The following is an 18873-nucleotide window of genomic DNA, read 5'->3' as shown; positions in this document are numbered from 1 at the left end:
TTCCAATTAGAATTAAGGTTTCTTTAAGTCTATTTAAGGGGACTTCTAAGCACAAATTTTGAAAGGGATTCTAACCTAGAATTTAGTGGTTAAGAGATATTTTTAGATCTCTAGAGCATCAATGTTTTTTCTCTCTTTGAGTATTAGTTATGAAAAAACCGTTGATCAACAACATTTGAAGCCTATCAAAGTTCCGGTAAAGGAGATCAAGTAGGAGAATTGTTCTAGACATTTAGGGGAGGTCTACTGCGGTAGAATTCAAGTGGGTCACTTGTCTTATGCAAAAGAGTGTTAACTTTAAAGGTTTTGTAAATATAACCTTCTTGTAATCCTTATTCTTCTATAGGAGATTGATTTATCGTGTTTGGCTGTCCTGGATGATTTTACTTTTCAAGAGTTCTTCAAAATGTTTCTACTTTGTCATCAAAATACTTGTCCAATTGCTTTATTGCTTTTCATATATTGTTGGCGGTTGTTGAATGTTTCTATTTTGTTTAATTCCGCATTATATTGGCATACACCTGTTTAACCCCATTCTAGGTGTGTTTGGAATCTAGTTTTATTTTTCACATTTATATAAGGAGAAAGGGAAGGCAGTGGGACCATCTAACTTCCAAGTAATTTGTAATGTCCACTCCAAACTGCCATTGGAGTTTTTGCCCATAAAAGAAAATTTTAAAAAAATGCACATGACAAAAAAAAAAAAAAAAAATGTATTTAATTTTCTTTTTTCTAAAACTTTTGCCATACTTGTTTGGGTGTGCGATTTTTTTTTTTCTTTCTATTTTAATTAACTTAACTCAAAATTGTGAATATCAATGAGAAAAAAGAGTTGAGATTTTGTTTGGGTTGTTTAAAAAATATAAAATTTAATAATAAAAAATTAAATTAAAAATTAAAAAGAAAAAAAGAAAAAAAGAAAAGAATAAAAAATTTTGGAGTGGTTTTGAACCACCCCTAGGGGTGGCCGAGCTATCCCCAATAACGGTTTTGGGGTGGATCAGCCACCCCGGAAACAGGCGGGGGTGACTGAGCCATCCCTCGAAAAACCACTTGGGGGTGGCCAAGCCACCCCAAGGGGTGGATCGGCCACGGCCCAAAACTGATGGGGATGGCCACTAAAAATGCTAGAGGATGGATCGGCCACCCTCAAAACTAATGGAGCCACCCTTCGTTTGACGGGGGTGACTCAGCCACCCTCGAAAACCAGTCGGGAGTGGTTGAGCCACCCCCAGCCGCTGCCACCCCTAGTTTGATGGGGGTGGCCAATCCAGCCACTGGGGGGTGGATCGGCCACCCCGAGAGTCTTAGGGGTGGTCCAACCACCACATATATAATATATTATTTTAAAAAAAAATTTATTAATGTTTTTTATTAGTTGGGTTGAAAACTTTTGAACTGAATTGAGTATTAGTGATGTCAAATCAATCCAAAAATAGAGAAAAAAAAAAAAAAAAAGTTGAGAAGAATCGAGAAGAATTGCCTTCCAAAACATTAAGAATCTTCTATATGATGTCAAAATCAGAAGATATAGCCATCATTATCTTATACTTGGTAAAAGTAATAAAGATGTTACCCTTTGTTTGAGATCTAAGAGTTATTGACTAAACATCCATTTGAAGGGGTACTGTGTGAACTTGAAAAAGAAAAAAAAGAAAAAGAAAAAGACAATTGAAAGGACACCGTCTAGTTCATGTGATGTGCTTGCACTAATTAGCTTTAGATGACTAGATAGAAGTTGTGTGCTTAGAATGGTAAAATTAATAAAGATGTTACCTTTTGTTTGATATCTAAGAGTTATTTTTATGTGAGACTAAACATTTATTTGAAGGGGTGTATGAACTTTTGAAAGAAAAAAAAGAAAGAAAAAAAAAGAAGACAATTGGAAGGACTCCTAGTTCATGTGATGTGTTTGCACTAATTAGCTTTAGATGACTAGATAGAAGTTGTGCGCCTGCTTAGAAAAGAAAAGAAAAAAAACTCGTGTAAAAATTTATGAATCACAAAAAAATAATAATATTTAGCAAACTGTTATACGATTGACATACAATTAAGACGATATAGGAAATCATCATTTGAATGGACAAAATGATACTTTCGAGTTACAATAAGACATTTATCTTTCTGGTCCCTAACCTTTGCCTTTTGACGCATTCCAAATCCATTTGGCCTTTGGGCTCCTTACGAAAGCTAAATCCTTATATATATATATATATATATACACTCTCATGACATGGTGAAGTAAGAAAGAAGAAGCACTCTATAGTTGTTTTGCAAACATGGAGAGAAAAAAGGTTATGCTTGTTTTCTACTTCATTTCCATGTCTAGTCTCTACACAGCTCATGTTGTATCGCTTAGTGATCATCATGTTGATGAGAAGCAAAACAGCTTGAAAACTTTCATTGTTTATGTTGAGAAGCCAAAACAATCAGAAGATTTGCATAGCTGGTACGACTCATTCTTGCAAGCCACCAATGAAGGCAAGGAAAAGCAACCCCGCGTGGTTCATTCGGATCAAAACGTGGTCGCAGGATTTGCAGCAAGACTGACTCAAGAGGAAGCCAAAGCCATAGAAGCCAAATCCAAGAGCCTGATGGATTTAGTACTTCCCGCTGCACATGTCAGCTACGCTGTGGGGTTGAAAATCAAAGCCTACATCAACTCAACCACAGCACCAACAGCAACAGTCTTGTTTAAAGGAACTGTAATTGGGGAGTCATCGGCTTTAATGATTGCCTCCTTTTCTTCTAGAGGCCCAAGCAAAGTGAGCCCAAGAATTTTAAAACCAGACATTATAGGACCCGGCGTTAGCATTCTAGCTGCATGGCCAGTTCCTAGAGACAACAACACAAATTCGAAATCAACATTTAATGTCATTCCCGGCACCTCAATCTCTTGCCCTCACCTTAGTGGCATTGCAGCTTTGCTTAAGAGTTCACACCCTGACTGGTCGCCCGCTGCCATTAAGTCCGCAATCATGACCACCGCTGATATACTAAACCTCGAAGGAAACCACGTCGTGGATCAAACACTTCTTCCTGCCGACATCTTTGCCACTAGTGCCGGCCATGTCAACCCATCAAAAGCAAACAATCCGGGGCTTGTTTACGACATACAACCTGAGAATTACATTCCTTATTTATGCGGTTTGAATTACACAGATGAAATGGTAAGGGCTATTGTGCAACACGCGGGGGTGAAGTGCTCAGAAGTTGGAACCATACCTGAAGCACAGCTGAATTACCCTTCATTTTCACTCATATTGGGGTCTAGCTCTCAGACATACACAGGGACAGTGACAAATGTTGGCCAAGCTAATACAACTTACACTCTGGAGGTTTTGGTTCCTCAAGGGATAGGTATGGAAATATCACCTCTAGAAGTGACATTCATCCCAGAAAGCAATAGGGTCATTCAGAAATTTTCTCAAGGATATTTGAAATGAGATGCGAAGACGATGAGACACAGGATCATAACACCGGTAGCCCCTTTTGTTCCACTCCACATCCAAGAAAACAACACAACCGAAAACGAGGCTCGAGTTTGGTACGCTCTTGAGGCTGGAGTAAAACAAAACAAACAGAACCAAAGACACGGAGATGGTGATATGAAGGGATAGAGCCAAACAACCGCTCGTGAGGAGTGTAATTATCAAGGATAGGGGTAGGCAACCTATTGATCGTGTAGACAGCCGTGAGAGTGGCTTCACCCCAAAACGGGGTAGGAACAGATGTGAAGATGAGAAGAGAACAGACAATGTCTAAAATGTGCCTAAGTTTACGTTCAGCTCGACCATTTTGTTGTGAGGTGCCTGGACACAACAAGTGTGGAACAATGCCACAATGTTGTCCTGTTTCTTACCTCTCCATCTCATGAAAAAGAAAATGTATTGATAAGTGAGGCAGAAGATGATGGCAGCAGCATAAACACCTACATTTTTCATGTCGAAAAGCCAGAGAGTAGTGTGTCTGCGCAACTGGATGATCTGGGTAGCTGGTATCATTCATTTCTGCCAGCTACCCCTGCAAGCTTGGACAAGCAGTCCAACATGGTTTATTCATACCGACATGCAATTAATGGGTTTGCAGCAAGATTAACAGATGAGGAAGCAAAGCAATGGAGAAGAAGGATGGCGTTTTGTTGGTTCGTCCAGCTACCTCATTGCGGCTGCATACAACTCATAGTCCTAGCTTCTTGGGGTTGCACCAAGGCGTGGGATTTTGGCAAAGAGCAAATCTTGGCAAGGGTGTTATAATTGGAGTTATAGACACCGGAATATCACCAAATCATCCTTCATTCAACGACAAGGGAATGCCTCCTCCACCGGCTAAATCGAAAGGGAAGTGTGAATTTGAAGGGATGGCCTGTAATAACAAGCTCATCGGTGCAACAACTTTTCATAGCTCAAGTAGACACTCAAAGGGTGTGCAGTCCATTCCACCAACGGATGATGTAGGGCACAGAACCCATGTTTCAAGCACATCTGCAGGAAATTTCGTAGAAGGCGCCAATGTGCTTGGGAATGCCAAAGGCACAGCAGCTGGTGTAGCGCCTTTGGCTCACTTGGCAATCTATAAAGTATGTTCGAGAGTGGGCTGTCTTGATATTGACATATTAGCCGCAATTGACACAGCTATTGAGGATGGCGTGGATATTCTTTCAATCTCACTCGCTGAAGGCCCCTTCCAATCTTTCCTCAATGATACAATCGCAATAGCTGCATTCAGCGCAATTCAAAGGGGAATTTTTGTGAGCACTTCGGCTGGGAATTCAGGCCCATTCAATCGGACGGTGGTAAATACGGCCCCATGGGTACTAACTGTTGGAGCAAGCACCACTGATAGAATGATTAAAGCCACAACAAGGGTTGAAAATGGAGAAGAATTTGATGGTGAGTCCCTTTTCCAACCTAGTAATTTCAAGTCTCCACTATTGCCTCTGGTTTCTGTAGGTGAGGGCACATTGGCAGATGTCCACTTGAAAGGAGAAGTGGTTCTGTGTGAGAGGGGAGGGGGAATGGGAGGACTAGTTAAGGGGAAACAAGTTAAAAATGCTGGAGGCTCTGCCATGATTTTTATGAATGATGCATTTGACGGCTTCACTACTATTGCAACTGAACATGTTCTTCCTGCAACACATGTGAGCCATGCTGCTGGGCTGAAAATCAAAACATATATAAATTCAACCTCCAAACCAACAGCCACAATCTTATTTAAAGGAACCGTATTTGAAAAATCATATGCCCCCATGGTTTCTTCCTTTTCTTCCAGAGGCCCAAGCTTGGCAAGCCCCGGGATTTTGAAACCAGACATCATTGGACCTGGAGTTAACATTCTAGCTGCATGGCCACCATTGGATGCGGAGAAGAAAAAAAGTGACTTGAACTCAACACGATTTTTCATGAACTCTGGCACTTCAATGTCTTGTGCTCACCTAAGCGGCATTGCAGCTTTGCTCAAACCCTCCCACCCAGAATGGTCACCTGCTGCCATTAAGTCTGCAATCATGACAACTGCTGATGTGCTAAACCTTAAAGGGAAGCCCATTACTGATTACACTATGACCCCTGCCCACATCTTTGCCACTGGTGCAGGCCATGTGAATCCATCAAAAGCAAATGATCCTGGCCTTGTCTATGACATCCGGCCGGATGATTACATTCCTTATTTATGTGGGTTGAATTACACAGACCATGAGTTAAAGCTGATAACTCATCTCACTGTGAAGTGTGTGGAAGTAAAAAGCATACCCGAAGCACAACTAAATTACCCTTCATTTTCAGTTGCATTGGGTTCTAGTCCTCAGACATTTACGAGGACACTGACAAATGTCGGGCAGGCGAATTCTTCTTACACTTTGCAGATTGTTTCACCACATGGAGTAGGCGTTCATGTGAGGCCCAATAAGCTTGTATTCAAAGAGTTGAACCAGAAGGAGACATACACCATTACTTTTGTCAAAGAAAACATCACTGTGTATCCAGACGAGAGGCTTTCACAGGGATATTTGAAATGGGTTTCTGGCAAGTATTCTGTTCGAAGCCCAATAGCTGTCATGTTTGATTAAGCGGATGCTTCAAGTTACTTACACATGCTTCAAGAATGAGAAAAAAAAAGCAAAAAACTTCTGCAGAAGCTATGTAACTTCCCTGTTTCATGTCATTACATCCCCTGCCTACCTCTTAGAAATCTCTGAATTTATCCCTATTCCTTTGTGATCTTCAGATCTTGTGATCTTAGTCTTTACCTATATTTATCATCATAAAATAAATGAAATTTAAAAGGGGGGTTTAAATCTTGAGGAATGATTTACGTCAACATTTTTTCCATCTTTTTCTCATCAACCTCATCCTACAAATTTAATATATGAACCATTAGATTTGTTGACTCATGTAGATCCCATATAAGATCAATGGTGGAATCATCCATGGCTAAAAATATAATGAATTATATCATTTCTCTTAAATCTTTATTGAGAGAGTTTTTTTTTTTTTTTGGTTTTTGGTTGTTGTTGTTGGTAGTCGCAAATGAAGTGGATCACTAATGTCATTTTACCCTATTTCGCATGCTAACAATAAGTGGATCAGTAATAATGCAAGAGAGGAAGTGTATGTTCAATCACTAATTATACCAAAATGCATGTTAAGTTAATAAGAAAATGAGGATTAATCATTCAATCAATATTTGAATATTCTCCTTCATACGTGGGATTGATCTAATTCTCCAATGAACAAGTAAAGCCCAATGCATGAAAAATTTAGGGTTCAATATATTTAGGCCTCCTAAAATATCAGTTATTTTCAAAAAAGTCTCACGAACTAACAGGTGTGATAATTAGATACATCAAACTATCATTGTGTTGCAATTAAGTTTCTTTTATGTCGTTCTTCCAAAAATACCCATATTTTCTTTTAAAATAAAAATTAAATGAATTTTCAAAAAAATTAAATATTGGTTAAATACTAAAATACATAGAATTAGCCAAACATTAATCACAGCCCTAAAAACACACTTGGAAACCTAAATCACATACGGAAAACCTTAAAACAGGCTTCCAAAGCAATTAGGATCGATCCTAAAGGTTTTGAGATCAAAATCCTAGCTGTTTGGGATCGATCCTAGGGACCAAGGATCAATCATACAAGGCTGTGATCGATCTCTTGAGAGGCTGGAATTGATCCTGCCATGCTGAAACAATCCTGCCAGTGCAAGGATGAATCCTAGTGCTTTCCATAACTAGTTCTGAGCCTTTTCAAGCCCTTAAACGTGCATCCAAACACTATCGAACATCCTTAGAGTTTCAACAACACCTGAAAATGTCCAAGGATAATTGTTAGGTCTCAAGGTTACGCTCTCGATACGAGAATCATCAAAAGTTTTGCCTTGATTACGTACCCTAATAAATCAAAACTATTAGGACATAAATTGATTACCTTAACAAATTATTTTAATAGTAAAACGACTCCTCTCAAAGAGAGGGGTCGTTTGAATAGTATTGTACTATTTAAACGACCCCTCCTTCTTAGAGAGATCGTTTTACTATTAAAATGACCCATAGTAAAGTCGTTTTATTAAAATGACCCAATTTCAGAGTGCTCCTAACTCTAATGGTGATTGAGTATATGTAAAACTTGATTGTATTAATTTAAAACGGTGATCGAGTATGTAAAACTTAAAGAACGTCAACCAAAATCATAGTGGTCACTTTAAAATCATCAATCAATGAGAAACATGAAATATCAATTTTCTTTATCTGAAAACTATGGTTTAAATCATGTATTTATTTAAAAACAACTCATCCTGTCATGAAAACACAACCTAATTAATTAAACAACAAGGCTACGGCATAAAGAAAATAAGAAATCAGAGATTAAAGGATTTGGCCGGGTAGGAATATAGAAGAAACATCGATCAAACATTATAGGCAAGGAACTGACAAGAGACATCAATTCCGGACTTCTTCCATGCCTCATCTTCACTCTCAAGCTCTGAAAGGCTTGGTTTTCAAACAAATATATATGCTTTAATAGGTTTAAGGAAACTTAAATATGGCTTAGGGTCGAGTTTCTAGGGTTTTGGACACTCAAAATCTGATTTCAATCGCATGAGGCTTGATCAATATATCTCCTCTTCCTTCTTTTTTTTTTTTTTTTTTTTTTTTTTCTTTTAAGAACGCAAAATCCATAAACCTACTTGTTTCAAAACCATGCTTCTGTATTTTCTACAGGATTTAAATTTAAAAAGTGAAAATTATTTTTCGGGTTATAACAGTAACCTTACTAATTAATTATCTTAATCAGTATCTTAGAAAGTGCCAATTGAGCTCCATATGCATTGCCAGCATTATAGAATGTCAATAAAAATATGCTCAAACGGCATTGCTCTAATTTTAGATCCGCTATTTATCATAATTTTGCTTGTGCCGAATGGGGAACAGGATCATCTCCCGTTCAAATGTATTGGAAAATATACAGTTAGTTATATTAAATAGTTTTTTTTTTTTCTTTTCACTTTTTTAGGAGACAAAAATACACTTCTAATATAATTAACTGGATATTTTCCAGTTTAAATGGGATCTGGCTTACATGCTATTATTTTAATAACAGTATGTATGCTGTAGTTTAATCAACGATTCAGATTGAATCTTAAAGTTGACTTACCTTTAGAAGCATTTAATAAGAAAGAGAAAATCAAGAGATATTTTAAAAAATTCAATCTTGACTGTTTATTAAACTACAACATACATACTGTTATTAAAATAACAGCATATAAGCCAAATCTGTTCATCAAATGACCCGGCCGGAGAGGATCTGGATGGTTGCCGTCCTACATCAGGAATATTTCTTAACCCAATATCCATACTCCATTATTAAGATTGCACGTGGCTTTGTGCCCAGCACTTTCAATTATACTTATTTAAGATCCAACGACACACCACTCTATAACAACGAGGAGCCAAACGGACGTGCAAACCCAAGATTGCCTTTTTCTGGCTGTCTCTTCTAATATTTCAGAATTTTCAGAGTTCAATTCTGAAAGGTTTCAATTGCAAAATCTTTTTATTTTTATTTTTATTAGAGTGGATCATTTTTGCTCGAGTGGTTTTCAAAATAAACAATTCTAGATACATACAACATTTACTAGCTTGAGTAAAGAGTCGTTTTACAAATGACGACTCTTTGGCAAAATGGAACAATATCCTTCGGGAACATTAAAGAAAAACAAAAGATTGTTTGGATTGCATGTAAAGTAACCACAACATAGACTCACCAAATGACAATCAAAGTATAATATGAGAAAGTTAAGACTAGTCAAAGGGTGTCGTGCATATACAGAAAACCGATTCAATTACGAAATGATACAATATTCAAGCGAAGAAGAGACAACTGTGAGTCATTGAATCATTCAAACATAAATTTCCATCTCCTTTTCCTCTATATATATATATATACACACATCCCAGTAAGAAATATTGAAGTAGCAAAAAAGCAATACAATATCTTATCTTTTCTACAATCATGAAGTTTGAAGTGGTGTCAAATGGTATATTTCTCTTTGGTATCATTGTCCTGTTTCTTACCTCTCCATCATATGAAGAAGAAACTGTATTACCAAGTGAGGCAGAAGATGATCGAAGCAGCATAAAAACCTACATTGTTCATGTCGAAAAGCCAAAGAGCAGAGTGTCTGCCCAACTAGATGATTTGGAGAGCTGGCATCATTCATTTCTGCCAGCTACCACTGCAAGCTTGGACAAGAAGTCAAACATGATTTATTCATACCGACATGCAATTAATGGGTTTGCAGCAAGATTAACAGATGAGGAAGCAAAAGCCATGCAGAAGAAGGATGGGGTTTTGTTGGTTCGTCCAGCCACGTCATTGCAGCTGCATACAACTCATGGTCCTAGCTTCTTGGGGTTGCACCAAGAAGTGGGATTTTGGAAAGAAGCAAATCTTGGTAAGGGGTGTGATAATTGGAGTTATAGACACCGGGATATCACCAAATCATCCTTCATTCAGCGACAAGGGAATGCCTCCTCCACCGGCTAAATGGAAAGGGAAGTGTGAATTTGAAGGGATGGTCTGTAATAACAAGCTCATCGGTGCACGGACTTTTCATAGCTCCAGCGGACAAACAAAGGGTGTGTCGTCCATGTCACCACTAGATCATGAAGGGCATGGCACCCATGTTTCAAGCATAGCTGCAGGAAATTTCGTGGAAGGCGCGACTGTGCTTGGGAATGCCAAAGGCACAGCAGCTGGTGTAGCGCCTTCGGCTCACTTGGCAATATATAAAGCATGTTCAATAGAGAGTTGTCATGCTATTGACCTATTAGCTGCAATTGACACAGCAATTGAGGATGGCGTGGATGTTCTTTCCATGTCACTCTCTGCAGGCCCCTTTCAATCTTTCCTCAATGATATAGTTGCAATATGTTCATTCAGTGCAATTCAAAGGGGAATTTTTGTGAGTACTTCGGCTGGGAATATAGGCCCATTCAATCGGACGGTGGCAAATATGGCCCCATGGGTACTTACTGTTGGCGCAAGCACCACTGATAGAATGATTAAAGCCACGGCAAGGATTCAAACTGGCGAAACATTTGATGGTGAATCCCTTTTTCAGCCTAGTAATTTCAAGTCTCCACTAATACTATTGCCTCTTGTTTACGCTGGAGCAATTGCATCATATCCATACTGCAACCCAGGCTCATTGACAAATGTCCAGTTGAAAGGAGAGGTAGTGTTGTGTGAAGGGGGAGGGGGAATGGCAGGAATAGCTAGAGGGGAAGAAGTTAAAAATGCTGGAGGCTCTGCCATGATTCTCATGAATGATGAACTTGAAGGCTTCACTACTTTTGCAGCTGAACATGTTCTTCCTGCTACACATGTGAGTCATGCTGCTGGGCTGAAAGTCAAAGCATATATAAATTCAACCTCCATACCAACAGCCACAATCTTATTTAAAGGAACTGTATTATATGGAAAATCATCTGCCCCCATGGTGTCTTCCTTTTCTTCAAGAGGCCCAAGCGTGGCAAGCCCTGGGATTTTGAAACCAGACATCATTGGACCTGGAGTTAACATTCTAGCTGCATGACCACCATTGGGGATTAACTCCACAAGATTTTTCATCGACTCAGGTACTTCAATGTCTTGTGCTCACCTAAGCGGCATTGCAGCTTTGCTCAAAGCCTCCCACCCAGAATGGTCACCAGCTGCAATTAAGTCTGCAATCATGACAACTGCTGATGCACTTAACCTTGAAGGCAAGCCCATTATTGATTACACTAAGATCCCAGCCAACATCTTTGCCACTGGTGCAGGCCATGTGAATCCATCAAAAGCAAATGATCCTGGCCTTGTCTATGACATCCAACCAGATGACTACATTCCATATTTATGCGGGTTGAATTACACAAATCATGAAGTAAAGATGATAGCTCAACGCAATTTGAATTGCATGGAAGTAAAAAGCATACCTGAAGCACAGCTAAATTATCCTTCATTCTCAATTGTACTGGGTTCTAGCCCTCAGACATTTACAAGGACATTGACAAATGTTGGCCAGCCGAGTTCATCCTACATTGTGAAGATGCTTTGGCCACAAGGAGTAAGCGTTCATGTGATCCCTGAAAAGCTTATATTCAAGGAGTTGAACCAGAAAGAGACATACACAGTTACTTTTTCCAGATCAAATTGCAGTGTGTCTATGAACAACAGTGGGTATGCAGGGGATAAGTTTGCTCAAGGATATTTGAAATGGGTTTCTCAGAAGTATTCAGTTCGAAGCCCAATAGCTGTCATGTTTGATGAAGCGGATGCCTGAAGTTTCACATGCCTAGAACAGATTGAGAGAAGAGCCAAAACCCTCTATAGAAATTATACATGTACCTCTTGTTAGGTGTCATTACAACCCCTGCCCACTTCTTAGACCGAAATATATATATCTAAATGTATCCTTTTCCTTTTTGATCTTGTAATCTCACCTTTACCTATATTATCGTGAATAAATGAAATTTAGTGGAAAGAAAACTCTTGTTGTAGTATATTAATCGACTCAGGGAAAGGGGGGCGGGATAGGATCCTTTCGATGTAAAGTGAAATAGAAAGATCTGTCATTTCTTAGTCACGATTTAATATTATTGCATATCTGATATTGTAGGTGATGCATGCGACGTAATAAATTTGTTGGCATGCCATTCAAAAAATCACACCGTTAGATGCAACAACATTAAATTTAACCATAAAATAGATTTTCTTCATTTCAAATAAAATTAAGAGCATCCTTATCGCATGCGGGGGTTGGAGGGAAAGCAAATAAGTGAATTCCTTTATGTCATTTTAGCCTATTTCGTATGCTAACATGAACTATATCACTAATATTTCAAGAGGGGAAGTGCAAGTGCACATTATTCCACTAATTATTTCAAAATTTTAAGTTAATAAGAAAGCATTGAATTCAATCATTCAATATTTTAATACTCTCCATTACATGTGTTCTCAAACTCCATCCTCAATAAGTGAAGACCTTAAAATTTTATAAAACAAGTGAAGACTAATACATAAAATATTTAACTGAAATGGAAGCAGGTAAATTATAGCTAGAATCATGACTCAAATTCAAAACTATTTTTTTTATACCATGTTAAAATCACAAATTGTCCTAAGTACTTAAAATATTTGAAAATTATGAGTTTAATCATTCAATTAATTTTATAATTGTTACATGCTCTATTCATTAGCTTAACACATTCAAATGTAAGTTGAGCCTTGTTAAGGTAGTAGATGGCAAATCCCCAAATGCATTTAAAAACGTGAATTATGAGTTGGACCAATTTGGGAACAAAGAGTGGTTACTTCATTAAATAAAATCCCCAACCTTTTCATTATGACGGGTCCGTTTGACAAATCATTTTCCTTTAGATACTGTGGCTGATGTGGATTGATCATGTGTTATAAAATTATAAATTTTTTGTATTAAAAATGAAAAAGTTTAGTTTTATAGTGTTTTTTTATTTAAAAACAATAAAAAGTGAAAAAAAAAAAAAAAAAAAAAAGAGAGAATTTTTTATGTTGATTTTTTTTGGGAAAAGTGGCGTGAACAGTAAAAAAAAAAAAAAAAAGGCAAAATGGTTTGCCAAACAGTGACCATTTTTAGTTCAAGAGAAATAACATTTTTAATTTACTATTGGGGTTTCTAGTTTGTTTACTTACCGCGCTTATAATTCAAAATTGAACCTTTCATTCTGCCCTCTCGAACCTTACATTCAATAGACTTCTTTATTTAAGAAAGAATAATACTAGAAACTATATTTTTTATCTCACAACTATTCTACAATGCTAGCTAACATGATAGTTACAATCAACTTTTGAATTAGTCATTGTTTAAATAATAATAATAATCTATGGGTTAGTTAAGATTGTCACATCAGCATTGTGCGGAGGTAAAAATATGACATATAGCATTTCTCTTCAAAAAAAAAAAAAAAACTCATTCCAAAACCCTACTTAATTGTTTAATAAATGCATATATGCATGGATTTCACATATTGTCGTAAATTCGTAATACTTAAAACTTATTTCTTTCATAGTTGCAATTTTCTCTACAATAATAATAACTTATACCTAACTTATTTCTTTCTTAGTTGCAAAAATATTTATTTTAAGTATTTTCTCTATAATAATAACTTATACCTAACTTATTTCTTTCTTAGTTGCAAAAATATTTATTTTAAGTATTTTCTCTACAATAATAACTTATTTTCTTCATTAATTCTTCGAAATTCTTTTCATGCACGTACGTGACAATAAAATTTGCTTACCTAGCGTTGTGCGCCCTCCAACTCCAAGTTCCCGCTTCCCACCGGGATCTCCATGTACGTGTACGTCAAAGGCTCAACTTCTCATGCACCAGCTCTTAATTATTAGAAAAATTAAATGAAAATTAATTAATTAATTAAAAAATTATGGGTGCTTAATGTAAGTACCATGAGATGCTTTCGAAGTAGCCTTGATCTGCAAATATTATTGATCAAGTGTTGCTTGCAAATCATTTGGCTTCAACTTAATTCATGAGATTAATTCGATGCGAATTATATATCCAGATCATCTTAGACTCTCAAGATCAAGATCTCAATTTGTCTGACCATTTTCTATAGTTAAATCATTTTAATAATTGTACTTCTTTAAATATGTGGGAACACAAATTATTCCAAATACTTTAATTCCTGCGAGAATTTTCTGAATCATCCTTGCTGAAATGGCTGAAATTCTGAATAATATCACCATAGATAACACAAATTAACAAAAGAAGTCCAGTAGAAATTTTAAACCACACAAAAAATAAAATTAAAAATTAAAAAAGATAAAGATATCGAGCCAATGTTTGTCTGTATGCATCCATTTGACCTCGTGATAGCAGATTTTGGCATCAAATTCCAAGAAATATATATATAAGAATCAATGTATGAGAGAGTGGCTCCTATATTAAGTTATATATTCATTCTCATGAAAACCTAGAGATACACATTTTACTTGAGCAAAGAGTCGTTTTAAAATAATGGCTTTTGTGGCCAATGGAACATTCTAAACCATTAATCTATATGGTGAAAAGTTTTTTTCATTCTCATGATGAAAACCTAGAGATACAACTTTTACTTGAACAAAGAGTCGTTTTAAAAATGATGAATATTTTGGCCAAATCCCCAACATCCTTTAAAAAAAAAAAAAAAAAAAAAAAGAAAACCAACAAGAGATGGTACAGGCTTTGCAAAATATAATATGATTTGAATTATAATATTTCTTTCAATTGCTCTTATTCCAAGGATTTAAGAATCGAAACAAAATTCAAGTACAATGATTCGAAAAGACAGAGAAATGCAGGCAAAGCAAACACAACATTAGACTCACCAAAAGACACGATCAAAGGTAATATGAGACAACTAATGACTAGTCAAAAGGTTATGTGCATATAAAGAAAAACTAGACAACTATGAAAATATGTATTTTGAAATAAAAGAAGAGACAGTTGTGAGTTCACAGACAAATTCGCAGCTTTGGCATCATTCATACATAAATTTCCTTCTCCCCTTCCACCATATATGTATATATGTACACATCCCAGTAAGAAATATTGAAGTAGCAAGGAGCAATAGCATTTCTTATTGTTTCTACAATCATGCAGAGCAAAAAGTTTGAAGTGGTATCAAATGGTTTATTTCTCCTCGGTATCATTGTCTTGTTTCTTATCTCACCATCTCATGAAGAAGAATCTGGATATCCAAGTGAGGTTGACGATGATTGAAGCAGCTTAAATACCTATATTGTTCATGCTGAAAAGCCAGAGAGCAGGGTAGATGATCTGGATAGCTGGTATCATCATTCATTTCTGCCAGCTACCAGTACTGCAAGCTTGGACATGCAGTCAAACATGGTTTATTCATACCGACATGCAATTAATGGGTTTGCAGCAAGATTAACAGATGAGGAAGCAAAAGCAATGGAGAAGAAGGATGGGGTTTTGTTGGTTCGTCCAGCTACCTCATTGCGGCTGCATACAACTCATAGTCCTAGCTTCTTGGGGTTGCACCAAGGCGTGGGATTTTGGCAAAAAGCAAATCTTGGCAAGGGTGTTATAATTGGAGTTATAGACACCGGGATATCACCAAATCATCCTTCATTCAACGACAAGGGAATGCCTCCTCCACCGGCTAAATGGAAAGGAAAGTGTGAATTTGAAGGGATGGCCTGTAATAACAAGCTCATCGGTGCAAGAACTTTTCATAGCTCGACAAAGCTTGAGCAGTCCATGCCACCACTGGATGAAGACGGCCATGGCACCCATGTTTCAAGCATAGCTGTTGGAAATTTCGTGGAAGGCGCTAATGTGCTTGGGACTGCCAAAGGTACAGCAGCTGGTGTAGCACCTTTGGCTCACTTGGCAATATATAAAGTATGTTCAAATGAGGGTTGTGCCGACAGTGACATATTAGCCGCATTTGACACAGCTATTGAGGATGACGTGGATGTTCTTTCCATCTCAATAGGTGGAGGCCCCATTGATTCTTTCCTCGATGATATAATAGCAATAGGTGCATTCGGTGCAATTCAAAGGGGAATTTTTGTGAGCACATCAGCCGGGAATATAGGCCCATTCAATCGGTCGGTGTCAAATATGGCCCCATGGGTACTAACTGCTGGAGCAAGCACCACCGATAGAATGGTTAAAGCCACAGCAAGGCTTAAAATTGGAGAAGAATTTGAAGGTGAATCCCTTTTTCAGCCTAGTAATTTCACGTCTCCATATTTGCCTCTTGTTTATGCAGGCGCGATTGGATCATTGCCATATTGGAACCCAGGCACATTGACAAATGTCCAGTTAAAAGGAGAGGTGGTGTTGTGTGAAGGGGGAGGGGGAATGGCAGGAATAGTCAGAGGGGAACAAGTCAAAAATGTCGGAGGCTCTGCCATGATTCTTATGAATGATGAACTTGACGGCTTCACTCTTACAGCAGATGAACACGTTCTTCCTGCAACACAAGTGAGTCATGCTGCTGGGCTAAAAATCAAAGCATATATAAACTCAACCTCCAAACCAAGGAAGGAACTATAAATGGAAAACCATACGCCCCCATGGTCTCTTCCTCTTCTTCCAGAGGCCCAAGCCGGATAAGCCCCGGGATTTTGAAACCAGACATCATAGGACCTGGAGTTAACATTCTAGCTGCATGGCCATGGCCACCAGCCAGTTCGGAGAGGAACTAAAGTTTTAGCAGGAACTTTTTCATGGACTCGGGCACTTCAATATCTTGCGCTCACCTAAGCGGCATTGCAGCTTTGCTCAAGAGCTCCCACCCAAAATGGTCACCTGCTGCAATCAAGTCTGCGATCATGACAACTGCTGACGTATTAAACCTTGCAGGCAAGCCCATTGCTGATTACACTATGATCCCTGCCCACATATTTGCCACTGGTGCAGGCCATGTGAATCCATCAAAAGCAAATGATCCTGGCCTTGTCTATGACATCCAACCAGATGACTACATTCCATATTTATGCGGGTTGAATTACACAAATCATATAGTAAAGATGATAACTCAACGCAATTTGAAATGCATGGAAGTAAAAAGCATTCCTGAGGCACAACTAAATTATCCTTCATTTTCAGTTGTACTGGGTTCTAGTCCTCAGACATTTACAAGGACTCTGACAAATGTTGGCCAGGTAAATTCATCTTACACTCTGGATATTATTTCGCCCCAAGGAGTAAGTGTTGGCGTGAGCCCTAACAAGCTTGTATTCAAGGAGTTGAACCAGAAGGAGACATACACTGTTACTTTTCTCAAAGAAAACAACAGTGTATATGATGCAGGAGATCAGAAGTTTACCCAAGGATATTTGAAATGGGTTTCTGGTTATAAGTATTCAGTTCGAAGCCCAATAGTTGTCATGTTTGATGAAGCAGATGCCTGAAGTTACACATGCCTAATTAAGACAAAACCCTCTACAGAAGTTATGTACCCTCATGTTAGGTGTCATTATACCCTTATGTACCCTCCTATACAAAAGTTTGTGATCCTTCGATCTCAACCATTACTTATTATATCACCATGAATAAATGAAATTTAATGCGGAAGTAGCAGTATAGCCAAATCCCCAAATGCCTCTAAAAACTCATAAAAGGACATACACAGGCTAAGAGAGAAAAAAAAAGGTTTTTGAATTAAAATTTTGGACTTTGAGATGTTCAGATCGATGAATATACCATGCTAATTGTTCTGGGGTTTTGGCAAATGGTTTCCATAACGTATGACAAGTAATATATATATATATATATGGAAATTTGTCTCTAACAAAGCATGCTGTAGCCCCAATTGATTTCAATGCCATTTTTCCCATTAATTATGGTAACCAAGATCCCTTATTGCAGTCGCAAGAAGTGCCCCTCCAGGCAACCCACCCTTGGACTACTTCAAAAACCACCATTTTCGACAACTTTTTTCTTGGCCTGTGAGTCAAGAAGTTACTGGACTAGGTCTCTCTGTTTCTTTTCTTTTTTTTCTTTTTTGCCCATTTGCAGTATTTTAATTATTTCTTATTTGGCACTATATTGACTCAACCTGAGTTTGTTGGGATCCCCCTACCCCTACCCCTACCCATTCTTTTGTATTTTGCCTCTTTTTAGTATATGTAATTTTGTCTAAGTACTCCTAAAAATAAATATAAAATAAAAATAACCTTGAAATTTTGCGGGTGAAGATTGGATATCTTCAACCCTACGTCCCATAAACCAGCAAATCCTATTCACTAGTCAACTTCCTTTCAAAAGCTTCTGCCCGTTTTTTTTTACTTAAACAAAATGTTAATCTCCAACTAGTTTCACAAGCCAAGGATGAGGTCTTTAAGGCTGAACCAGGTCCTTATGGTACTGCCAAGCATGCCGGAAAAATCCGGCTTTCCCTAGAGGAGAATAGAAGGCTAACAATGATCTTTGGATTAAATGATATCTCCTAAAAACAAATGGTTAATGACAAGATTATGAGTGTATATTGAAAAGATACTGCAATGGTTGTTGAATACAGAAGGAGACGTAAGGAATAGGCTTTCCATCGTTAACTTTAAACTTTCTAATGTTTGACATTATTTGCCAATGGCATATTAGAGGGGACAACATCGGCATATTAGAGAGGACAACATCACAGGCTCATCATAGAGTCATAAACCATACAAATGGATGGATTAAGTACCCCTACATTTCTCAATCAGGAGTCCATGGTTGAAGGACAAGTTTTATCTAAATTATGTTAGAAAGAAATTCTTCAAATCTAATCTTTTAAATTAATAACTGACAGCCGGTTAATCCTATTAA

At 37.6% G+C, this 18873-nt stretch overlaps 2 protein-coding genes and 2 pseudogenes across 2 annotated transcripts; all 4 read left to right on the top strand.

The window, feature by feature from the left end:
- The first annotated feature begins 2279 nt into the window (after positions 1-2279).
- On the top strand, positions 2280-3446 carry LOC132174378 (subtilisin-like protease). The gene has a single exon (XM_059586043.1). It carries the CDS (start codon positions 2280-2282, stop codon positions 3444-3446), a length of 1167 nt encoding a protein of 388 aa, XP_059442026.1.
- A 12-nt stretch (positions 3447-3458) lies between these two features.
- On the top strand, positions 3459-6067 carry LOC132174377 (subtilisin-like protease 4). The gene is given in 3 exon segments (XM_059586042.1): positions 3459-3547; positions 3809-4107; positions 4110-6067. Coding segments are annotated over 3 exon segments (2346 nt in total).
- A 3451-nt stretch (positions 6068-9518) lies between these two features.
- On the top strand, positions 9519-11832 carry LOC132174376 (subtilisin-like protease 4; annotated as a pseudogene).
- A 3477-nt stretch (positions 11833-15309) lies between these two features.
- LOC132174375 (subtilisin-like protease 4) lies at positions 15310-17477 on the top strand (annotated as a pseudogene).
- The last annotated feature ends 1396 nt before the right edge of the window (positions 17478-18873 follow it).

Source organism: Corylus avellana, chromosome ca3, assembly GCF_901000735.1.
Source record: "Corylus avellana chromosome ca3, CavTom2PMs-1.0".
NCBI classification, from domain to species: Eukaryota; Viridiplantae; Streptophyta; class Magnoliopsida; order Fagales; family Betulaceae; genus Corylus; species Corylus avellana.
Note: the sequence above shows the minus strand (reverse complement) of the source record. Positions and strands in the feature narration are given on the sequence as shown.

Excerpts from the sequence above, each read along its gene's own strand:
- LOC132174378 (XM_059586043.1), top strand. The coding sequence starts at position 2,280 with ATGGAGAGAAAAAAGGTTATGCTTGTTTTCTACTTCATTTCCATGTCT.